At 38.8% G+C, this 25,571-nt stretch overlaps 1 protein-coding gene across 3 annotated transcripts in view; it reads right to left on the bottom strand.

The window, feature by feature from the left end:
- The window catches only part of LOC149576521 (S-adenosyl-L-methionine-dependent methyltransferases superfamily protein), a 200,402-nt gene that overhangs the window by 43,493 nt on the left and 131,338 nt on the right, over positions 1-25,571 (bottom strand). For 2 of the 3 annotated variants that reach the window (XM_089817627.1, XM_089817636.1), the window contains exons 5-11: positions 23,123-23,227; positions 22,741-22,848; positions 22,549-22,620; positions 22,344-22,394; positions 21,775-21,837; positions 21,419-21,543; positions 21,036-21,264 (exon numbers count right to left, since the gene is read on the bottom strand). In XM_089817627.1, coding sequence (XP_089673753.1) covers positions 21,036-21,264; positions 21,419-21,543; positions 21,775-21,837; positions 22,344-22,394; positions 22,549-22,620; positions 22,741-22,848; positions 23,123-23,227 — 753 coding nt within the window. Of the gene's footprint in view, positions 1-20,713; positions 20,791-21,035; positions 21,265-21,418; positions 21,544-21,774; positions 21,838-22,343; positions 22,395-22,548; positions 22,621-22,740; positions 22,849-23,122; positions 23,228-25,571 lie in introns of all 3 variants that reach the window. The other variant, XR_016361708.1, reaches the window with a different exon arrangement.

The raw sequence follows: 25,571 nt of genomic DNA, 5'->3' as shown, positions 1-25,571 counted from the left end.
CTTCGGCAGGGTTATGGTGGCCAACCGTACACAACGACGCCAAAGAGTGAGTTGTTGCATGTGACACATGTCAATGAGCTGGAAAACCACTGAAGAGGGACTTCATGCCTCTGAACCCTTCGCACGCGCAGTAGCTTTTTGAAGATGAGGATTGGACTTTGTCGGACCCCTGAAGGTACGCAAAACTAAAAGGTGCAGGTACATCATGGTGGCGATAGAGTACCTGACCAAGTGGGTGGAGGCACGCACACTACCGAACAACTCTGCAGTGAGCATAGCAAGATTTATCTACCAGCAAATCATCACCAGGTACGAGATTCCACTGCAGTTGACAATCAATCAAGGAGGACACTTTGTCAATCATGTCATCCAATTGCTCACTACTGAATTCAAAATTTATCATTCATTGTTGAGCCCGTACTACCCGAGAGCCAATGGACAAGCCAAAGCCACAAATAAGATCCTAGTTGTAGTGATTTATAAATCTTGTGCAATTGAGGGAGAAGATTGGGAAGAAAAGCTACCATCAGCATTGTGGGCATACCGCACTTCATATAAGGTAACAACTGGACACATTCCGTTTTAGCTAATGTACGGACAGGAAGTCGTGGTACCAACGGAATTCATGGTACCAAGTTTAAGGATTGCCATCGAGAACAAACTGGGCAACATGGAAAGCCTAAGGGAGAGCTTGTATAACTTGAATAAATTAGATGAGTGAAGACTGCAGGCACAATGGACCACGGAGGTTACTCAAAATAGGCGTGAAGTATGGCATGATAAGCATTTAAAATTGAATAAATTTCAACTAGGATAGCTAGTTCTTAAGTATAATGGGCGAAACGAGATTAGAACAGGAAAGTTCAAAGTGAAGTGGGTCGGACCATACAAGATACAAGAAATTGACGATAATGGGGCAATCAAATAATAGACACTAGACAGGAAGGAAGTACCCGATGCAGTGAATGGATCGAAATTGAAAATCTACCATGAAAGAAATAACGCACCTCCGAGGACAAGCAACTGAAGACAGTATAAATAATAAATATTAATGTATATATGTAAAAATAAGTGTAAAATAGAATATTAAAAAAAAAAAAAAATTAGAGAAAGCTAAAGAAAAGAGGTAAATACTAATGTAATAATAAATATGGCAGTAGGGGAAGCATTACCATATGGTACGGTAACGAAAGAAAAGGCCATCACCATATGGTAGATACCGTACGGCCATAAGGGAGGAGGTTTTTAAAAAACCAAAAAAAGTGTCATTGAACAAAGAATGAGAAGGATAACAATCAAGAAACGCAATCACCATACAGGATAATCGAATTGTACAACCGTACAAATAGGTGAAACACAGGTACGTGCACCGTACAAATTTAAGGAATATAGTTGGCCATTCAAACATATCGTACAGTATTCAAAGCAAAGTGGATGACTGGGAAAACACCGTACAAAGGCGACTGAGGACATCAACAAAGATACTCAAACACTACACAGCAATTTGGGGGCACATAAGTGTGGCATACGGTCCATACAGGAGACTAAGAAGAGAGGACATTGAAGTCGTACGACAATTTAACCATATGACCCTCAAAAGTTAGCATGAGATCAAGTACGGTCTGGGCCATCCAGAAAAGCAAAACAATTGCAGTATGGCATAAGGAGGGGAGCACAAGCACCGTAAAACAACCTTAGAGAACACTGTGCAGCCCACCTGGGATACCGTACGGTCGTACGACAAGCAATTATAAAGACAGAATATCAACTAAACATTGTATAGTACAGACAAAGAAATCACTACAAAGGCATTGCATCATGTAGCTGTACGATGTACGAAGGAAGTTTGTGATATAAACAGGACGTACAGTACATATGAAGGCCAGTCGCTAATTCATAGAAGTTGCACTGACAAGGTACAATAATAAAAGTCACCCTTCGGAGGTCATACCAAAGCATTCAGGAGGGAGTCGTACTCTTTAGGAAGCAGGAGCCATACAATCTCAGAAGGAAGGAATATTATAGTCGTACAGCAAATAGAGCTGGCAAGGAAGAAGCCATACACAAAGCATTCAAGTGAGGGTCGTATCGATCCGTACGGATGCCAAAGACAAGAGAGGGAACTTTAAAATAAAATTGTATAGAAGGAAGTAACTGACCTAACGGATTTTGTTTTATTCAAGCAAAACAACAAAAAGGTGACAGTTATGCATTCAGTCGGCAAGAGAGCCTAGAAAAAGAAATTAGAAGAGGATTCAACGACAACTACAGCCATGAACAAGAATGTAAAAACTTTGCCATCCAGAGTCCGTGTAACAAGAGGAACAAGTACAAGACCAAGCAAAAAGAAAGTGAATCAACCAACACAGTCGACTATGACAGACATTCCCATAGCACAAAATGTTGCATTTGAAGGATTGCACGAAGTAGAATGCCAGAAGTGGTGGCAGGAGGCACCTGATAACCATTCGGTAAAGGCCAACATTCAAAAGGCATAGGTTGAATGGGTAATACAAATGCCTATATTTGGTATCAGAGATTATGAAGGGTTTCTACGCATCATGATAGAAACATATGATAGGTTCTCTCAAACCAGTAAGTTTGCTTACCTTGGTTGCAACTCGGTGGTATCATTCAAACCAACCGACTTCACGCGAGTATTCGCGATACCTGACCATGCACAAGGGGGAAAAAAGATAGATAGCAAACCTAAAAAGTTGAATCGGGAAGTAAAAACATAGTTGATACAACTCATATGTGTGGATCTGACACAAGCGGAACAGGAAGTTCTCACGGACACATCAAGGGGTAGAGGATTGAAGAAATCCAATGTGCAGGAAGGTCACTGGCGTTGTCTAATGGACGTTGTGAAGAGTCGCCTCACAAGCTCTAGCCGTGCTTCCGATATTTCATTTCCACATGTGGTGATGATGAACGGGATTCTGCATGGTAGGGTGTATGACTAGGCTACATTGTTGGCTAAACAGATGTATGAATTCATGACATTACAGCACAAGACATTCTACATGCCGCATTATGCCATCGGCCTATTCTTGGAAGCAACAACGCGAATGATCCCCAACGATGCACTGAAGGCCAAACCGAGACCACTCATGCCAGGCAAACCCCCAATTATGCAATGGAGACATATGGATACATTGGGCACCAAGACCACAGTCGAATAGAAACGACTGAGACCAAATGATGGAAATACTGACAATGGTCAGGAAGACACTTCTTCTGAGGAAAGTGGGACAGATGGGGAAGAGGAAGAGGACGAGGAAGTAGAAGTAATCATAGCTACACCGTTGAGATTCTCATGGCCTACACTTTTAGCGACGACACACTTGGCTCCTGTTGGTATACAAGGCATTCTGGGTTTTGGTCAGATTAGGCAGCTAGTAGTGATGACGCCGGCTTTAGTTGCGATTCAGCCTCCTGCGGAGACACGAGCTCTTCCTGAGACACCAACAGGGTTACATCTGTCACCAATGGAGACAACTGCTCCAGAGGTAATGATGGAGCCTGCTCATGAGGCTTTACCAGAGGCTAGGGCTAAGGTACTTGTACTTGATATAGAGATGGACACTAAGGTAGGAGTAATGGAGATATCGACAGGCGAGGGTTTGAGGGCATCGGGTGTCCCATTGGACATAGTGGGTTCAGATGCAATGGTTACAGTGGATACGGCATTGTTAGCATCACCTGAGCAAGACAGAGAGAGCATAACCCAAAAGTTGAGCACGTAACTGAGTACGCGGTTCCACCATACCCTAGCACCTCGAGTGGCATACCTGCATACACCTACGCGAGAAGTGATTCTGGAGGAAAACCCTTTGTAGGCATAGGTGGAGGAGCTGACACAGGATGAGGGACTACCGCATAGCGTTGTTGAGCGGATGTCAGAAGCAGTAGAGAGGGCTATGGGTGTACAACAGCATCCAGTAGCACTAGAATCAGAGATGAGAGAGGCATTCTTCACTGATGTAGCAACTTTAGCAACTCGGGCTCGCCAAGTAGTGGCCTCTACAGAGATTCAGGCTTTGGACTCAGTAGTAAAGGAGTTGGAGAGAGTTGTATCCTTCATGAAATTAGGATGCCCGACTGCCTTTACAGTCTGTTTTGAGGAACGAGGATGCTCGAGTGCAGAGACTGCAAAGATGCAACAGGATTGGGCCACAATGGGAGGTCCTGATATGGAGAGTCAAGTAGAGGCTTTGACCCAGAAGATAGTGGAGATATACAAGGAGGCATATTATACCCTTTGGAGGAGCCAGGCAGATCAGGTAGCAGCTGAGAGGGCTTGGGAGAAGTCAGCTACTAGGTTCGCCACAAACCTGGTAAACATACCTAGTCTTCCTAGCTCCTCCAAAGGGTATAATACGCATCCCTGTGTATCTTGACTATCTCTTGCGTTAGAGCCTCTATGTGGCTCTCCATACCTAGCTCTCTCGTGGTGGCCCAATCCTGGCGCATCTCCGCAGTCTCTACACTCGGCCATCCACAGTCAAAACAAACTATAAAGGTCCTCGGACATCCTAATCTCATGAAGGATACCACACTCCACTCCTTTACTACTAAATCCAAGGCCTCTACCTCTGCAAAGGCCACCACTTGGTGAGCGCAAGTCGCTAGAGTCACTACGTCAGCGAAGAATGCCTCTCTAGCCTCTCTCGTCACTGATCCTGGCAGCTGTTGCTGGAAACCCATCGTCGTCTCTACCGCCTCCACCATCAACTCAATAGCACTAAGTGATATCCCATCAATCTATGCCATCGAATGACTCCTCCACCTATGTCTATAGAGGCTCTTCTTCTAGAGCTACTTCTCTCGTAGGTGTGAGAATGCATGCTGCTCGCGGTGCTGGTACACAGTGAAACGTCGTACTCAAGTACGTGCTCAGCCTCTGAATCCTACTGTCTATCTAGCTCCCGTAACCACTGCATCCAAGCCTACCACATCCAAGTGGACACCCGATGTCCTCACACCATCACCTACCGGTACCTCCATCACTCCCTCCTAAGTGTCCATCTCCTCATCAAGTACAAGTAACTCAACCCCAGCCTTTGGTATAGCTAGCAACTCTCGAGCAGGCTCCATTGTTACCTCTGAAACGACTGTCTCCGTCGATGATGGATGTGCCTCTGCTAACGCCTCTGGAATGAATAGTGTCTCTGCAATAGGCTGAATCGCAATTGTAGCCAAAGTCATCACAACTAGCTCTATGAACTGACCAAACCCCGAAATGTCGTGTGTACCTACTGGAACCAAGTGTGTCGTCACTAAGAGTGCAGACCGTGGAAATCTCAATAGTGTGGCTGTAATTACTTCTACTTCCTCATCCTCTTCATCCTCCTCGTCAGTCTCACTCTCCTCAGAAGAAGTCTCCTCACAACCACTATCAGTGTTTCCTCCATCCGGTCTTAGTCGTTTTTGTCCGACCATAGTCTTGCTGCCTAGTGTATCGAGATGCCTCAACTACATGATCGAGGGTTCGCCTAGCACGAGTGGTCCTGGTTTGGCCTCCAGCACGTTGTTGGGGATCATCCGCACCATTGCCTCCAAGAATAGCCCAATGGCATAATGTGGCATGTAGAACATCTTGTGTTGAAGTGTCATAAATTCGTACATCTATTCCACCAACCATGTAGCCCAGTCGTATACTCTTCCATGCAGAATCCCGTTCATCATCACCACCTATGGGAATGAAATGTGTGAAGCATGGCTGGATCCTGTGAGGCAACTTTTTACTACATCCATAAGACAATGCCAGTGCCCTTCCTACACGTTGTACTTCTTTAATCCTCTACCCTTCAACGTGTCTGTGAGAGCTTCGTGCTCTGTCTGTGTCAGTTCCACACATACCAACTGTATCAATTGTGCCTTTACCTCTAAACTACATTTTTTTGGTTTGTTGTCGATCTTCTTTCCACCTTGTGCGTGCCAAGGTATTTTAAATACCCATGTGAAGTCTTCCTGTCTAAATGATATTACCAAGTTGCATTCAAGATAGGCAAATGTATGATAGGTTCCGTACTAGTTCGAGAGAACCTATCATACGTTTCTATCATTGTGCACAAAAACCCTTCATAGTCTCAAATGCAAAATACAAGCATTTGCATTACCCATTCAACCTGTGCCTTCTGAACACTGGCCTTCATCGGATGGTTATCAGGTGTCTCTTGCCACCACTTCCTACATTCTGCTCCATTCAACCCTGCAAATGAAACATTCTATGCTATGGGATTATCCGTTGCAGCCGACTGTGTTGGTTGCTTCCCTTTCTTTTTGCTTGGTCATGTACTTGTGCATCTTGCTACACATACTCTGGATGGCAAAGTCTTTACGTTCCTGTTCATGGCTACAGTTGTTGCTGAATCTTCTTCCAATTTCTTTTTCCAAGCCCTCTTACTGGCTGAATGCATAACTGCCACCTTTTTGTCATTTTGTTTAAAGAAGACAAAACCGTTAGATCGGTTTCTCACACCTCATCACAACTCTACTATACACCTTTTCTTTCTAAATGGTACGGTTCTAACTCTAATGTAGGGCTACTTCCCTTATACTAACACAGTTTAACAAATGCTCTGCTTCCCCCTTATGTTTCCATTAATTTTGTACGGTGCACAAGTGGTTTCTGTCGTTTCCCAAATTAAAAAACCACTCTTCTTTCTTCTAGGTTGTACGGCCTTTTTGCACCGCTTTCCTTCTTTTCAGTTGTACAGTCTTCCAACTGTTCTTGCCTTCCTCTGTTTGGTCGTACGATGGTTTGTTATCCTTCTTCTGTACAGTGATTACCTGCCCCTACTCCTCCGTACAATGCTTTGTCCTCTCCCTATGCCCATACAGTGTGGTGGTTGTCCTTCTGTCAAGGTTGTACAACACGATGGCGATAAAAACTTTATCTTTTGTGCTTATCATAGGGTAATGACCCCTAATTTCTGTGCTGACCATACGGTGTACAGCTATCTCCTTGTTTTGTGCTGGTCGTACGGTGGCTTTCTTCTGGCTCTCTATTTGCATGAAGGTTGTACAATGTTTGTATTTCTTATAGTGTTTCTTTTATACCGTACGGTCGTACAGCTGGCTCTTTCCTTCCACAAATGTCTGTACGGTGACTTTTCTTGTTATCTGTTTGGCTATCCCTTATACTGTATAGTATCCAATGTTTACTATCCCTTATACCATACGGTATCCAATGCTTACTATCAATTTCTCTTATTTTATGGCCGTACAATGACTTTGTCCACATGATTTATCAAGGTCGTACGGTACAGTCATCTCCTCATAATCATTCACCATACTGCACGGTTCATTCTATATAGCCTTCAGCTTATTTAATATATTTTGTCATTGCTCCAATACATATTATAATTTTCTCTTTTAGCTTCTTATTTTCTAGATCTTTATTATACTTTATTTACATTTACTTATTTTAAATATATATATTCATTATCTATTATTTATATTCTCTTTGAGTTGTTCGTCTGCAGAGGTGCATTATTTCTTTCATGGTAGATTTTTAGTTTCGACCCATTCACTGCATTGAGCACGCACTTCCCGTCGAGCATCCATTATTTGATTGCTCCATTATCGCCAACTTCGCGGATCTTATATGGTCCTACCCATTTTACCTTAAATTTTCTTGGCTTGATCTCGTTGCACCCATTGTACTTCAAAACTAATTGGCCTAGTTGAAATTTATTCAATTTTAAATGTCATCATGCCATACCTTTTGCCTATTTTGTGTAACCTTTGTGGCCCATTGTGCCTGCAATCATTGCTCATCAAGTTTATTAAAGTTACATAGTCTTTCCCTCAAGCTTTCCATATCTCCAAGTTTATTTTCGATCGTAATCCTTAAACTTGGTACCACGAATTCCATCAGTACCACCGCCTCCTATCCATACATCAACTAAAACGCAATGTGTCCTGTGGTTACCTTATATTAAGTACGAAACGCCCATAATGTTGATGGTAACTTTTCTTCCCAATCCTCTCCTTCGACTACACAAGATTTATAAATTACTCTGACTAGGATCTTATTCATAGCTTCCGCTTGTCCATTGGCTCTCGAATAGTACGAGCTCGATAGGGAATAGTAAATCTTGAACTTTGTGGTAAGCAATTGGATGACATGATTGACGAAGTGTCCCCCATAGTCGCTTGTCAACTGCAGCAAGATCCCGTACCTTGTGATAATTTGTTCATAAATAAATTTTGCCATGCTTACCGCAAAGTTGTCTAGTAGGGCCCGTGCTTCCACCCACTTGGTTAGGTATTCCGTCGCCACCACGATGTACCTGCATCTTCTAGTTTTACTTACCTTGAGGGGTCTGACAAAATCCAAACCCCATCTTTCAAATAACTCCTGTGCATGTGAAGGATTCAAAGGTATAAAGTCTCTTTTCAATGGTTTTCCATCTCTCTGACATGTATCACAGGCAAAGACCCACTCATTAGTGTCGTTGTGCACAATTGGCCACCATAACCTTGCCAGGAGTATCTTTCACATAGTTGTATCCAACCCCATGTGTCCTCCCGCTAGTCCTTCATGCGCTTCTTTCAACACCTTTGGTATTTCCTCCTCTAGAACACACCGCCGCGGAATCTAGTCGAGTCCCATTTTATATAGTAACCCATTGATCAATTTAAACTTCTAACTCCTCAGCACCGGTTTCCTCCTCTCATTCGATGACATTTCGCTAGGAAACTGTCCCGTCGAGAGATACCCCCCAATACGCTATACCAAGATGGCAATACCACAATCTAAAATAGCTGCGCATCTAGAAAATCATCATTGACCCCCTCTAGTGGCTCTCCCAATTTTATCCTGGATAAGTGATCCATGCTTACATGACTCTTCCCCGGTCGTACCACAATCTTGAATGTAAACTCCGGCAACAATAATAGGCATCTACTTATCCTTCCCTCAATGATCAACTTGTTTACGAGATATAGCAGTGCCTGATGATTTACATAAAATATGAATGGCATCGCCAGTAAATAATATCTAAATTTTTGTACTACGTACACCATTCTAAGTGCCTCTTGCTTCGTTGTACTGTAATTTTTCTTTGCTTTGGATAACAATCTACTCACAAAGTATACTGGATGATCTAGTCCGTGATCACCTATCTGCACCAATGTTGCTCCAATCGCATAATTCGATGCATCAACATGAACATGAAACTCCTTATCTTAGTTCGAATAAGCCAAGATAGGTGTTGTAGCTAATCTCTTTTTCAGCCCATCAAAAGCTTCATTCTAGTCTGCTTCCCATTTGTAAGGTTCGCCTTTGTAGGTGAGTTTGCCTATTGGGTAGGATATTTTCGCGAAGTTCTTGATGAACCTCTAATACTATCCAATATGTCTGAGGAACGATTTTACCTGTCACATCCATCAATGGTGGCATTTCCAAAATTACCCAAACTTTGTTACGATCCCTCTTCAGCCCTGCTTTGCATACTATGTGCTCTAATAGCTTTCCCTGCAGTACCATGAATATGCGCTTCTTCGAATTCAATGCCACTCTTGCCCGCCTACATCTATTCATGCATTTGTCAAGTGTAGTTATATGCTTGTCCTCCACGCTAAAAATTGACCAATTGTCCAAAAATGCCTAAAATTCCCTATTGATATTTTATCAAATATGTGCAATATAATTCTTTGGAATGTTGTCGAGGCATTACACAATCCAAATGACATCCTGTTGTAGGCATATACTCCATCTTCAACGATGAATGTTGTTTTAAGCCTATCTTCTTCAACGATGGATATCTGGTTGTATGCAAAGAATACATCCATAAATGAATAAATTGTGTAATGACCCTGCTCAAATCTGAACTCAAAATGTTGATTGGAGGCTCAAGGAATTTCATCAAACAACTCACATGCAAGGGTCATATGACTGATATAACATTTCAGTTTGCTTTAATGACTCTTTTCTTCAATTAGCATCAATGAGGATGCTTACAAATGACTCTAAATTGACTAAACAATGTTCTAACATGAATGTGCAACTGATTTTGATAATATTGAATGCATATATGAGTTCTAATCATGAAAAATGATCACCTACAGCCAACTGGTAAATTTAACAAACAGTTGGCATGCAACCTATATGCTGATAAGAACATCTACAGCCACTAACATTATGTCAAACAGTTGGCATGCATAAGCTGATGATATTTGATTACACAATTGCAACATGAATTTGAGAAACTACTTATCACTCCTTGATTGCCAATGTTTATTCAATACAAAGCTGATTACAAATTGGCCAAGACTCTTGGCATGCAACTTAACAATTTCTGAGTACAAATTGCAGCCTCTTACACATGTTCATATATACATAAAATAGAATACAAGACAACATTAAGAACCTGGTTGAGTCGCCTTGTTTCGGAGATGAAGTAGCCAGCATATATCAATAAATGAACACCTTGTATGTGACGAATAATGACCCAAAGCTAAGTCGCCCTTGTTGTAACTTTCAGACCTTCAAAAATAAATATATCACAGCTGCAACCTTCAATTACTATCACCAATCTTCATTGCCAAGCTTCAAGAAGGAATTCGCCCAAATACCCATGTGCCAAAGATGTGTGAATGAATTTCTATGAATTTATTTGTGCTCTCATGCCCAAATCGCCCCTGTATTGTAGACCTCAGAAAATTAATTATTGATCAGCCTCTAAATATCTCATGAAGCTCCAACGATAGTCTCCAGCTCTTTGGAATTCTAGCGCTCTAACTCAAGATCATAATTGATGAATATCGTAGCTTCAATAAACAAAATCGTGGCTTTATGCAGACTTAAAGATAACTGAAACAAATATATCAGAAATCTGGAAAGGAAGAATGCTACAAATCAAATCCTAATATGGCCAAAAGATGAAGACTTTGATCGCCAAAATGTCTCCAACAATTCATCAAATTGAGTCATACAAAAACATGGCCAATGGCCACAAAGTTTTTAGAATGAAGCTCAAATAGAAAGTCTGAAGTAACTTTCTCCCAGCTGCAATAATTCAAGTGATATTTCACACCCTCAAAATTGCGTACAAATTGAGAGTTTTCGTTCTCAATGGCCAATTGTGACTACTGCAGAAACCCTAGCCTCCACAATACACATCAACAAACATCAACATCAACAACAACAAATCTGCATGGTGAGAATGAAGCCCAGGATGCCTATTTATTCTTTTTTTCTCCACTTTCTCCAAAATCTTCTAGAACATTATTTTATTTATTAAGTGACTTTATAAAATATTTTATAGTTCAAGTCACTTTATTAAATTAATTAAATATAAAGTTACCTTTTAATATTTATTTATTTGATAACTTTATAAATAATTAACTTAATACCACTTATTTATTTAATTAAAATAATTAATTAGTCATCCTCATAAAATATTCATTATTTTGGACAACTTAATTAATTAAATTAATTAAATCAAATTACCGCCAAAACAAGGACATTACATTTTGTGCCCTGCAACTTCTTCCAGATTGCTATCAGTGAATGGTATTGGGAATGGATCTTTGATCGTTACAGTATTTAGGCATCGAAAGTCCATACATATTCTCATCTAAGTCGTCCTTCTTCAGAGATATCACAATCAATGATACCCACTCACTTGTTTGCACCCTAAAAATAATTCTTGCTTCCAGCATTCGATCGATCTCATTAGTGACCCATGCGGCATAATTTATGTTCATCTGGTACGGCTGCTTCAGAACGGGTACTGCTCATATCAGCGGTATCCAATGGACACAACTCCAGCAGTACTCCTTTCAAATCCTAATACGTCCATGCGAACACGTCCTTATACTCCATAAATATTTTGAATGTTGCGGCTTTCAAAACTAGGTTCCAATCATCTCCCACAAAGATATTTTTCGGATTGGCTTCATCTCCTAAGTTCATCGTCTTTGCTCTTCGTACCTTATAGGTTTGTCTTCACTAAATGTATGCGCAAGCGTTTCATCGACATGTACTTCTCCCTCCTCCACTTTGCTATACTCCTTCGAAAATTCATTCTCTTCTTTTCCATCTCCGACCCCTAGCATGTTACAGCTCGGAAAAAGTTCGTAGTCCTCCATTTGCCAATGGAGTAAGTTGTTCATTCAATCCAGGTCGTCATCGTTCAATCCTCCTAATCTCAATATTCCTTCTTCATCAGGTTCCATCTTTTTCTTCCCCTCGTCGTTACCACTGCCTTCACCTTCGGAGTCTGACAACATTGCCTCCTCACCTACCATCTGTGTGTAAGTCGATTACAAATCTCCGGCCTCCGCCTTCCATGGACAAGGTATTTTGTTCCAATCATGTTTCATCTTCGCCTATACCAGCCAACCTCGTCTGAGGATGGCATCATACCCATTTGTTTTGACCACGAAATCCAATAAGAATGGTTGTGTTCCGATGGTTACAAGCTGGGCCATGTGGGTCCCTAAAGGCTTGATCCAGTAGTGATCAACAATCAGAAGTTGAAATGTAAGTGGCCACAACGTAGGTTGTCCCAACTTTTTCCATATATCCTCTAGTAGTACGTTTACTCCTGACCCTCTGTCTATGATTGTCTGTGAGTACAGTTCCCAGGATACCCATCTCTACTATTGTCAGATGTCTTCCCGTAGTGAGCGCCAGTAGCATTAGGTCTATTGCAGTCATTCTGCTGCCATCCTTTCCTATCTCTTTCATTGCTTTCGAGAGTGGTGTCATGTTCAGTATCGTCGTTCATAACTGAGGCGTTGTAAGAAGGTTATTTAGTTTCATAGTAACTTCTATTTGCATTACCTTCCTTATAATATTTTGTTCTGCCAAGTTCCTCTTCGAGGTGGCAGCAGTGTCTTTTGTTTGTAATTTTTCCGTTTCCATTTGTTTTTCCAACTCCGTTCATGCTTGTTGCAACCTCTTCTTTTCTTCCTCTACATCTGGGTACATTGCCTTCTTTTCTTATTCACAAGTGATGGCTAGTATCTCCTCATCACATGTTTCAATGCTTAACAACTTCACCCCTTGCTTACGGCATTTTGAATCCTCGTGGTCTCCCGGACCACACCATTTGCATAACAGCTGTGGCGTTTCCTTCGTAGTACAATCTCTGGCCAAGTGCCCTCAGAGGTTGTACGCATGGCATTGTATCATCGGTCGTCCACTCGAGTCGTACTGTATCCGACTTTGGCCTCCATTGTTATTATTATTATTACTACCCCGTCCGCGCAGGTTATTGTTATGGTACCCTCCTGAGGTTGCACCATTGTTCATTTTCATTCTTGCTCCCACGGTGGACACTTCCACTTGCTGATGTCCCTTCATCTTCATATTGAACGGGCATTCCTTAGTGGAATGTCCCACAATTTGACAGATATCACAAAGTTGTTTCTTCGAGCAAGAGCCCTTTGTGTGGCCCTCCTTGCAGTCCGTACACCACAATTCCCCTTACACCAAGTCAGGATTCTTTTTCAGATTTTTGAACTCCATCATCTGTAACATATCCTTCTGCAACGCTCGAACTTTCTTACTCGATTCTTCGTTGCTGCTACTACTTTCGGAAAATGAATCGTCCGAGTCCAACGATTTGTGTTTCTTCTTTTTGCTTGTTTTGCTCACTCTCCAGATCCACGCCTAATTATACGCATCTATGTAGGACGTTGGAGGTACACTTTTCATCTTTTTCTTTAGTGTCAATCGTAGCCCTTCAACAAACCATCTTTTCTTTAATCCGTCTATTGGCTGGCTCTCCATTTTCCCCACCAACTCCTTCAACCTTCTTGCATTACCCGGATTGTTTCGTTCTTCCCCTATTTTGTACTTTATATTTTTGCTACTATTTCTTTATCATCCCTCAATATTTGGAATTCTGCTATGAATTCTTTCTTAACGTTCAGCCATGTAGTTAATTTTTGAGGATCGGCATCCAAAAATCAATCAATCGCTACACCCCATAGGGTCGCTGGAAACTGTTGGATCCAGTCATCTTGGTCTGTTACATCGTTCACCATCCAGATCATTTCACATGTTTTACAATGTCTGATTGGATTGGTCATCCCATCACCATTGAACTTCGCCAATTTTTCCTTTAGTCCTGCCACTGCTACTTTCTTTTGAATCTGTGGTACTTGTTGTGTACCCGTGTTGTTCTTAGCACCCGCGTTATTTGAGTACTTGCATTGTTCTGCACAACCGCATTGCTTTGGACAACTGCATTACCCGGTGTGAAAAGATCTTCAAGCGAAGTTGTTCAATTCTCTACCTGTATCAATTCATCGAGTGTATCGGGAACGAAGAGTTCACTCCACACTCGTGCTCCTTCGGCACTTCAAGCCGTGCGAGTTACTTCCCTTCCATTTGGATTCTCTACCCTTGGTGTATACAAGTTAAGGTAGTCCTCCCTTGTCTCTTCAACCAAATTCAATTGCTGTCGAGTTTCTTCTAGCAATTCCTTGGCACTCCTCGGTCTGCTAGGTGAATGCACTCCCTTCGTCTGTGCTCCTTGTAATGACCCTAGTCCTAAGATTGAATTTAATAAATAATATTAAAGATAATAGTAAATAAATGAACAAATAGTAATAATTAAAAAATAATAATAATAAAAATATTTATTCTATATTTGTTTGATTAAAATGATCATGATAATAATACCCTACAATATAATCATTATTACTAAATATAATATATTGCATGAATGTAATATTTTGATATAATTTAAAGTTATATTATATATTACAATATAAAATAATAAATATCATAATCGTAATATAATACAAATTTGAGGGTATGAGCATCGAAAGTACCCATAAGCAAGATGGGGTTTTTAATAATCAAAGGGATCGAACCAATCCTAAAAACCATAATATTCATCAAGTATAACATCTATCAACGATAATATTAATCGGGTTGTAATATTTATCAGTCATTACATTTGGAACATTAACCATGACTAAGTTCGTATGAGGAAATAATCGTAAAGAGACTGCATAACAGGAGTATGGAGAAGTAAGCTATCATCTATCCTAACTAAGCACAAACAATACCATAATTATGAGCATTGACGATGCTTTACACTATGCAGAACTTAGCAGGTTTAACGATGCAATTATTGAGAAGAGGTGTGATTAGAGTTACAGACTGATGTGATCAAGAGGAGGCATGAGTCATGTCTTTCCTCTGTGACTCTTCGTCTCAAGCATAAGATATAAGGAGGTCGACAACATTAGAGGAAATAGGGGGAAAAATCCCAAAAACTCTATCACAAAGGAACCGGATCAAACAAAGGCATTTGTTGCAGACAACCACGGCCATCACAGGAGAGAGGGAAGACGTCGAGCAAGATTGAAGAAGTAATATATCTGTATTATCCCACGGATAAAGCAAGGCACCTGCGGATGGGACAGGAGAAGTAAAAACAACGATAGCAGAGAAAAAAAAAAACTTTTCTTTTCTTTGGATCTCAGACCTGCTCTTGGAAAGAAGAGCCCAGTAACGTAACTATTGGCATACAATCTAAATATTGCAATTAGATACAGAGGAGAGATTGCATTTTTACAAACGCATATCATATAGTATAAATTCATCTATATATTAAATGAGGTCTGCATTATACAAGATAAGAACCGTGATCCTATAAGTTGCAGACACTCCAACAGCAATAATTGGTTCCTATCACTGACGAGGGAGGAGAAGGATATTTAATAACATAGATATAAATTTTCCCCTGAGTCATACCTTGGTCTAGCATCTTTGAAGGAAGGAAATCATATATAATAGCGCAGATCCATTTCTGGAAATTCTCTGAATATTTCTATTTAAAACATTGAGTATCAAATCTGCTGAGGCACGTTTTTTTTCCACCTGCAAATTAGAACCAGTAGAAATCTGCCAGAATATAATTATAAGAAGAACACGTACCCATATTGTCTAGAATATTCTGTCTATCCCTGAGTATAACTACAGTTAATACAAATCACATGCAATATATGTAAAGTTGCCAGGAATATTGAATTGCTGTCTATACATTAGACTGTAATATCAGACTGCAGTATATAATCCTCGTAGAGAATACACTTACTTGATTCCAAGCATTAAAATATATACATATATGATCAACATTTCTACACTAACTTTGGTAAATTAAAAACAAAATCAAACATTGTTTCAGTCCCTTAACTGGTGTAGCAGCAGGGACATCACACTCCTTCACCCCCTCGATGTCCGTCGGTAAGCTGCTGAAACTTTTGTCTACGCTCCACCTATTGTGCTAAAATTAATACTTCCTATGCTGTGCGTATCTCATCCTTATCTTTTATCTTATTTCTATCATTATTGAGCAAATTCAGCATTAATCTTCATAACACTTCCTTTGTTCCAAGTTCGACTAGCAATGGTGCCAAATATTTACCGTACAAGGTAAACAAATACTTATCGCACGTAGTACAGTAAGATGTCATGTCCCCAATTTTTCTGGTGACAGTTCGATTTAATTAATTTAATTAATGGTTGTCCAAGGACGACTAATTAATTATTTTAATTAAATAAATAATATTAAAAGATAACCTTGTATTTAATAAAGTGACTTGGAAAATATTTAATAAAGTCACTTGAGGGATAAGATCGAAAAGGTTCTAGAAGTCTTTGGAGAGGATGGAGGGAAAAGAATAAATAGGCACCCCGGGGCTCCATTCGAATCAGGCAGTTGATTATCTCTCTTTGATTTTCAGATTGTGATTCAATCACGGGTGCATTGTGGAACCTAGGGTTTTCGCAATTGTCACAGTTGGCCATTGAGAACGTTAACTCTCAATTGGTACGCGATTTTGAGGGTGTGAAATATCATCCGAATTATTGCAGATTGGAGGTGACGCTGCAGTCATTTCATCAGGGCAATTATCTGTGGCTTAAGGCCGATTTCTGTGGTTCAAATTTAATGCTTCTAGAAACTGATATCAATTTAGATTTGTAAGAAGAGTTTGAAGATTATCAAAGATCATTTTCCCAGCCTGGTATTTACGCACCAAGTGGAGGGTTTGCTACGCAAGGCTGAATGCGTCATTGAATTTCCCGACTGCTGTCTTGAATACTCCTTTGCTACCTAGCCAGGAAATCCAGTACCTTTGATTACGGGTTTCATGCATATGGTGATTACTGTCATCATTCATGAGAGCACCTCCAAGCTCGTTTGTGCAGGCACAGGAGCATCTACCAATAAAGGGCCATTCAATTCATTTATAGACAAATCCAACACCTGGAGTGACGGTGGGATTGAGATATGGAAGCTGATCTCCCATAAGGTTGGCATCTGATAAGTCCAGACATTCGTCACATTCCGCAGTAGGATCGCACAGGCGTCAGTTCTGAGGAGTGCATATCACATGCATTTGTTCAAGATCGCTGAAGGTGGATAGTCAGCGCGACCGGCAGAAGCATCAGCGCCAATTCATTGGGAGTTAGAAAACAATCTTGAACTCATTCCGCCAACAGCAGCAGTCAAAGAGCAGATTAATTGTGAATCTGTTTGGGTCACGCGATCGCATTGGGCGGAGGTGCATTTGGTCCTTCACACCAATCCGCAGGTTTGGCATCAAATCGCTGTCGAATCACTAGGAGTATCGAGGACGCGGAATGCGATTAATCTTGCAAAGGGCCGGCAGAAGGATTTAATGGACAAATCGTAATTGGTGCACTTGTTTTCCTATCGGCTTCACCTTGCAACTGACGGTCCCATCTTCCGATAGTGTGGGCAAGAAGTGATTTAATGATCATCGTCAGGTTACAAGCACAATACAAGAAATAAGGTAGCCGCGGCAGAGGAAGAAATGGTCCATTAACTAGCGGGACATGACCACGTATTCTGATCATTCTTTGGCAGATTATATAGAGGAGAGACGGCACCACATCCTGTCCATTGGGTGATGACTCTGAATCAAATCCTGTTATCCGATTACCAGGTTCTTCATTGCTCAGTTGTAATTCTTTTAGACTTTGTTATTCTTCAATTTGATTGTTAAAAAACAAGGGTGCTATATCTCTTGCAAATCCGTCATTTCATAAGGGTTAGCCTTGTCTCATGTATTTGATGAGTAACTACTCTCTAGTATTGTTACTTTAGTGTCTTATTAGTGAGGTTCACTCAATGGTATCTAAGTTTGACTGCAAACTGCTTGACAAAATGTCAGAATCCTGAAGTAATAAGTTTATTTTGGTGCTGGAGTAAGCAATAACCTGTTAGGGTCATTTCAGTGGTATCAGAGCCTGTTTGCCAACTATTTGACGAATTGCCACATTACAATGTTGGGATTTAGTGACCTTTATAGCTAGGGTCATCTCATAAGATATCACAAGGAAAAATACTTTATTCATATAAGCAATATGCACTCCAAGTACAATGCTTACAATAATGATTATGATGATTCAATAGTCCCTTCCGAATGGTGTACATATACTTTCCCGAAGGGGCGACTCAACCATCACGCACCCTTTTAGATACAATTCTACCCGTCGGGTACAATATACTTCTCATGACAAACGATAATTGAAAAAGCTGATTTGTATGACAATGAACACACACATTTTATTATTATCAGTTCAGTCAGATTTGTGATATTGATCAATAACTAATCTCTGATTTTAAAATCATTAGATGATGATTAAACATAATGCAAATGTGTGAATATATATATTCAATTGTAGATATATGTATATATTAATTATCTAATGATTATTAATCAAAGATAATAAAGTTTAACTGATTAACATGATGACTGATTAGAACAGTTTATCTCATTGATCAAAACAGTCTAACCGAAGCTACAACATTAACACTCCCTTTTAGATAGGGAGGGTGGTTTGCAAACTCAACACACTAAACTCTTGAGTTATGAGAGAAGGAATATCATCTCACTATGATATTGTATAAAAAGGTGTGATTAAGGATAACAACATAGATCCATTATTTAGTTGTTACCTTATGGTATCATCAAGTATGATACATCCAAAATATCATCCATAAGATATTAACCATACTTGTATTTCCTTTGGTATGTGCACTGGCATCAAGTCTCATGATGCCTACCAAAGAAAATATCTACACATGGTGTCTCCAATGCAGCGTTACAGGACTCAGCGAGTCCCGAGGCAAGCCGATCAAAATGAGGCAAACTGCCTCTAGCCTTGGACTTGGCCGAGTCCTTGCTGACTCGCCGAGTCAACCAAGACTCGGTCAGACTTGGCAAGTCCTGTCAGGCTGACTCATTTTTTCTTATTTCTTTTCTTTTATATAAATAAAAATTGTTTTTTAATGTTCTTTGTTGTCATTTTGGCATAGTTCTGAGAATGTTTTACTTTTAACTCCTATATATAAAATATATCTTAAGTATAAGGAAGAATAAGAAAGAAGAATTGTGACGATTCATTTGAGATAGGTTCCAGCCCTCTAGGAGTTAAGATAAAGAATCTGAAAAGTCTTAGGGCTTCAGGAATTCAAACTTAGCTAGATTTCAGGGGTTCAGGATTTCAGACTTTGCCAATTTTCAAGAATTGGCTTCCATGACCTCTCTTAGGCATACTCGTAGGAAGACATGGCTACTATGAGCCTTTCTTTTGATATATGTTTTGAACTTTTGAATCCATGGATATTGACATATTGTAGAGATTTGACAATTAACTATTATACTATACTTCAGATTTCTATTATATTATTCAGTTTAACTTTATGTAATTTCTTTCGAAAATTCGCATTTATACTTAGGTGATCTATGAAAAGTTGTATATGTGTGCAAAGCAGTTTCTATTTATCTCAATTATTGTGTATTTGATATTAAGTGGCTAAATGATGCATGAAAAAAACTTAAAATCCTTAAAAATCTTTGAATATCATGGGTTTTTTTAATATGTCGAGTCTAACTGCCAAGACCGAGTCCGAGTACATTTTGGGCCTAACCGAGTCCGAGGCGAGTCCGAGTCTAGTAACACTGCTCCAATGATACTACATCTCATAGGATCCACCATGCCATATCTCAGTAATGAAACCTGGTTAGTTACATAAGAGATATGTACTATCATGATCTCCATAGACACCAACCAAATGACATCCATCACGATAGCAGGTTGAAATTTTGTTAAGATCGTCACCTTACAATAGTAACCACGATCAAACATCATTAAAAGATCGCCACATTTCATGATGTTTCTACAAAATCATGTAGTAACTCACATGACATCCACCATGAACCATATCAGAGAGTGGATCCACCATGGATATTCCCAGAGGGTGGAACAAGGGTTTTCACCTCAACCTTCTCTCTTAAAGAGAAGAATGTGTAAAGATATAAATAATAGATTACTGATGCTGAAACATGATATTGTAGAATGCATTTATCATATTGTGGGAGTGTGATATAGAAATCTTTTTACAATGAAATGAGATAAATTTCTGAGAAATCTTGACCGAGAACCATAATCAGATATTAGAAAATAGTTCAACTTAAGGTCAAGAATGTAATCTATTTGACATGGTTAGCATCATTTCAGTTTCAACTACCGGTTCGCATCATTTCATTTCAGTTTCAAACACTGGATTGACATGAATGCAAACTTCTGGACAAGTGTAAGAAATTTTTTGAATGAATTTTCATTCAGACAAGCCATCATTCAGTTTTAAATTTTAACAAAACAAATTAGTTGTCTTTTGGCCTAAAACAATCTCACCCAACATAGTTCAATTCTCAGCCCAAGGCACAGTTCAGTTTTCAACTCATCAGTCAGGACACAGGAGTGATGTACAACTGTGGACATTCCCAGAGGATTATCATTAAACCAGAAAATGAAAAATTAGGAACACAAGAGATGAGAACAGAAGTAGCATTATTAACTTCCCACAACTTAATAAGATTTATCAGTTAGAAGCTTTCAGTTTTGTTCTAATGAACAAAAAAACTTTCTTGTTCTCTGCTATTTGCAAGATCCAAACAATTAAGTGTGAAAAAACTCTAAAGAAAACAAGTATATATTAATATTTTTTAAATCATACCTCATCAGCACTAGGAACACCTCCAAGCATTTCTATGCCAATGGTCTCAGAAAGATCAACCTCAACTACATCATCGGTCTTTTCCAATGAGCTGCAAACACTTGTTTTGTCATGTTCATCCCAGGCGACAGACTTATATTTGCTGTCTTTTTCTTTCTTCTTTTGAACATCTGACAGAAGAGGAGAAAGCTCGACATTGGAGGCACAAAATGCTCCTTGAATCCAGCGCCTAAGCATTGGTAGAATCAGTTTTAATCAAGATCTCAATATAATATCAGAGAACAGCATCCACTATTTTCTTTTCCAAATCACAAAATGTGAACTCTTCATTTACACCATTAAAGACTTGAAGGAGAACGCAAGAAAGGTTAATATGAGACTACCGATCCATCACCAATTCTCGTGAATGGTTCTCTATTCTTTTGCAGTGAACTTCAATTTTCTCAGATACAAACCCATTATTTCTAAAAATGCTTGCCAATGCTTCTTCAGAAAAGTAAAAAACACGCTGTTGAGATGGAAAAAACATTAAAGATCTGAGCATACAGTCATAAAAATGTATTTCCACTGAAGTGAAGAAATAATCAAATACTTAAAAGATGAACAAAAATCCATCATAATGACTAAAATGTTCACTGGTATGATATAAGAAGTATTTCTTCAAAAAGAAAACTAAAGATAAAATATTAGTTAGTAAATTGAATAAACTAGTGTATAATATTAAATATATGCTACTTACGGTCCCATCCCCTCTAACATAGAAATTCTCACTGATCTTCTGTTCCTTGCTTGTCAGCCTTTCCTGTACACAAAATAGCCAAAATGGTATTAGACCAAAAAAAAGATTACAACCAACATTAATCATTTTTCGGTGGCAGGGGGGTTTGATGAAAGCTAGAGTGATCCCGAAATTCAGGGTGTAAAATGTTTTTCATAGAGAGTAGAAATACCCTTTAGTGAATGGAATCTATGAAAGAAAGAATATGATGTTAATTGTAATATATAAAATTATAAATTATCTACTCATATAGAAATTAAATAACAAAGCTCAATGAGATATGCAATAACAAATCACACAGCAATATAATCAATATCAAAAAGGTCAACCATTGTAATTCTGAGCTCAGAATATTTAAAAAAATTGTGACATTGATCCAGGAAAAGGAACCAGGTTCAAATTCATTGTGGTATGAATTTCAGGAGATCTATTGAGGAAGCACACTTATAGAATTGCAATCTCTAAAATGAACCAGTCAGCATTAAGCATGAACAAAGTGCTTAAAGGGTTAATATATGTAGCCTGCTAACCTGAGCAAGGTCTCCAACTGCATAGTCTCGTAGAAGTACATGTCCATTTGGCTGGTAATCAAAAAATAATAATATAGCATGTATAAAAGAAACGTTCTTTAAAAAGAAACAAGCCACAGTAAAATCTTTACAGAAGTGGATTTGGATGGATGAGAATAAAGCATATGATTATCCTTAGGTGAAATTTTGAAGCAGAACTGTGTACCTTTAAAACACGCCTAATATTTTGCACTGCCTGAGACATTTTCTCTGGTGATACTGCAGATAGAACAAAAATCTGTAAAAAGGAAGTTAAACTTGATGCACCAGATCAAAAAACTCAAAACAAATACCAATGCAATGAATGATCACAATACCGTTGATTCTGGCATATTTAATAAAATAATGATCACAATACCATTGTAACAATGTCAACTGAAGCTGGAGGAATTTCAGCAGTGAGTTCATCTTCGGTGACATCACAGACAAATGTGTGCACCCGGTCTTCTTTGTAATATTTGTGTGCCTGCAATAATGAGCAAATTTATAATTTTCACACAATCCATTCCAATGCCTGCATACAATGGGAGGCATCAATAATCACTGTACATATTCTAAAGCCTAAATATTCAACATGAAGCTTTGCACATAAGAAAGAATAACACTTACCAAAGAGAAAAAACTAACTAATTCATTGGTAGATTTGAAACAGAGAAACAAAACAAACTCGGTAAATTATATTTACTGCTCCACCACATATATCCAACTTTGATAACAAGAAAAGTTCTGAAGAGTCTAACCTTCACCAAGTTGATGGCACGTGGAGAGAAATCACATGCATACACAAACAGATCAGGAAAGGTTGATAGAAGAGGGAAGACAGTGTTTCCAGCTCCGCATCCAACCTGCCATGGAAACAATTGAAATTCACTCAAGCTAGACAAAACACAAGTTTGAAATGGAGACTCATGTCTAGCCTGCTAACTGATTGTGACAATGAGTGCTAAGTGTTCCATTTATTCTCATGAGAGATGGATTCATGTGTGAATCGCTACTCATGATACTTGGGTCATCGAGTTTAACTGGAAAACAACACAGTTAAATCTTGATAGCAATATCACAATGATTGTGACAAATTATTCAGTATATAAATGCAAAAATGGAAACTCATACCAGGAGACAGGCAAAAATGGAAACGAAAATGAAAAATACCCATTTTAATCACTGAGTTGAAAATCAAATTTTCAAATATTCAAGAAAGAGAATTCCAACATATTAAGGCATTTATTTTAATGAGATGGATCATTTCCATAGCACTCATCCAGTCGCATCTAGTTTCTTAAAGTTTAATATTTTGTCCCAATATATCCAGATAAAATTTGTGCTGAACAGGTATGAGTTCTAAACAGGGAAGATTAAATAATTTATAGCACAATCAGAGATAAACTTAAGTTTGAGTGAGAGATGGTACCATTTAATGAGAAAACACTTCATAAACTGTATAAAGTTTATATCCAATTAAGTCATTTAACTTATGGGATAGATTACTATTAGATATGCCAGAATAAAGTTGTGCAACATTTCATTGGCATCATCTAAGCTGTTATGGGTTAGAACACTTTAGAATATGCCCTTCCTTTTATATGAACCCTGCACTCTAATAGGGAAATTCTGAAGCACAATTTGATTAACAGGAGATTCGTTTTCTTCCAAATGCCAATGAATCCAGTTTCAATGATGTTGCCTCTAGCTTAACCAAGGTAGATTTTCTATTATTGAAGCTGATGTATAATGGGCCAAAATATGGCCAAGCTTCTCTATATTTCTGCTGCTTTGTTTTAAAAAATGTAATAAGGTTTATGATGTTTTAAGATTCTTTTACTATTATAGGTCTAACACTTTGAACAGTATTAACAGTATTTGATGGTCATATAGTTATGGATTTGTATCTACTTTTAGAAGAATACTTGATGTTTTGAATCATAGTTAACTTTATATTTTACCTATGTGGATAATTGAAGCATAATGGATTCTTGCAGCCATGTGATGTATGTATATTCCTGAGATCTGAGATTTAATGTGTTGGGTGGATATTTTGCAACCAACAGTTTTGGGTCAATCTACTCACAAAATAGGTAGACCAACCACAATGTGTGAGACAAAGTCTCTCCTACATTAAAGGGAAGGCTCCCCCTTATCACCATTCCTTGGATCAACTCAAGGTAAGCAAGAAGTTGAGAGATTTTGTGAGGGGTGTTACTAATATTCTTTCCTCTTATCTTTCAGAAAAGAATCCACTTATTTGCAGAGCGAGTAATGGGCAAGATAAAATCTCTAACTACACTTCTATCTAGTAGCTAGAAATGGTGATACCGATAAACCAATAACAACTCAAAGTTTAATTGAAAGCATATCGGTTTGGCTCTAAGTCTTGTTTGTTTAAAATCACTACCATTGGGGTGCAAAGACTTCTAGAAGTAGATGATTTCTATTCTATTCTATAAAAAAGACCTCTACCATTGAAGTGCAAAGACTTCTAGAATTAGGGAAATTCTAGTTATTTTTCGTGAATTTGAGACGACAATACAAGCTACAGTCAAAGCTTCTAGTCTATGTATCACCACAATCGCTCCCAATCAAAGCTTCATCTCTGATTGCTTCTTAACTCACTATGCTCTATTATTGAACACACAATAACAACATGAATCAAAGACAGTAGGCACAAATTACAGTCAAAGCTTCTAATTTGCTCTATGATAATTGCTTCCAGTCAAAGCTTCGAATCCAATTGCTTCTTTTATTCACTTTTCTCCCAAATTCATACTACACAATCAAAGTTATGCTTGCACAAGTCTATTAAAGCGTTCTTGCATACAACAAAGATGATTTTTACAATGAGAGGGCACTCCTTGATATAGGCAAAGAAGTTGAGAAAAAGATGGAAAAAGTGGGAGTAACTCAACCAACTTTGACCTAGTCTAACTAATAAGAGAAATTATTGGATTACATGTCATCACACATGTAAATCGTATTACATGTAATTACACATTTTCATGTAATACATCCTCTTCAATTACAAACATGAAAGAAGAAGAAGAAAAGCAGAAGACAAAAGAAACAATCCTAGGGATTGTTCTGAAGGGCCTTGAACTTGGCAATGATATCTCGGATGATCATAGGATCAAGAGTTCCTGTAATTTGTGTCACTGCATTCACCTTGATAATCATGGTGTTACGTCTTTTGATAGC

Source organism: Cupressus sempervirens, chromosome 1, assembly GCF_028749045.1.
Source record: "Cupressus sempervirens isolate cs-2001-9-10 chromosome 1, ASM2874904v1, whole genome shotgun sequence".
In the NCBI taxonomy this organism is placed as follows: domain Eukaryota; kingdom Viridiplantae; phylum Streptophyta; class Pinopsida; order Cupressales; family Cupressaceae; genus Cupressus; species Cupressus sempervirens.
Note: the sequence above shows the minus strand (reverse complement) of the source record. Positions and strands in the feature narration are given on the sequence as shown.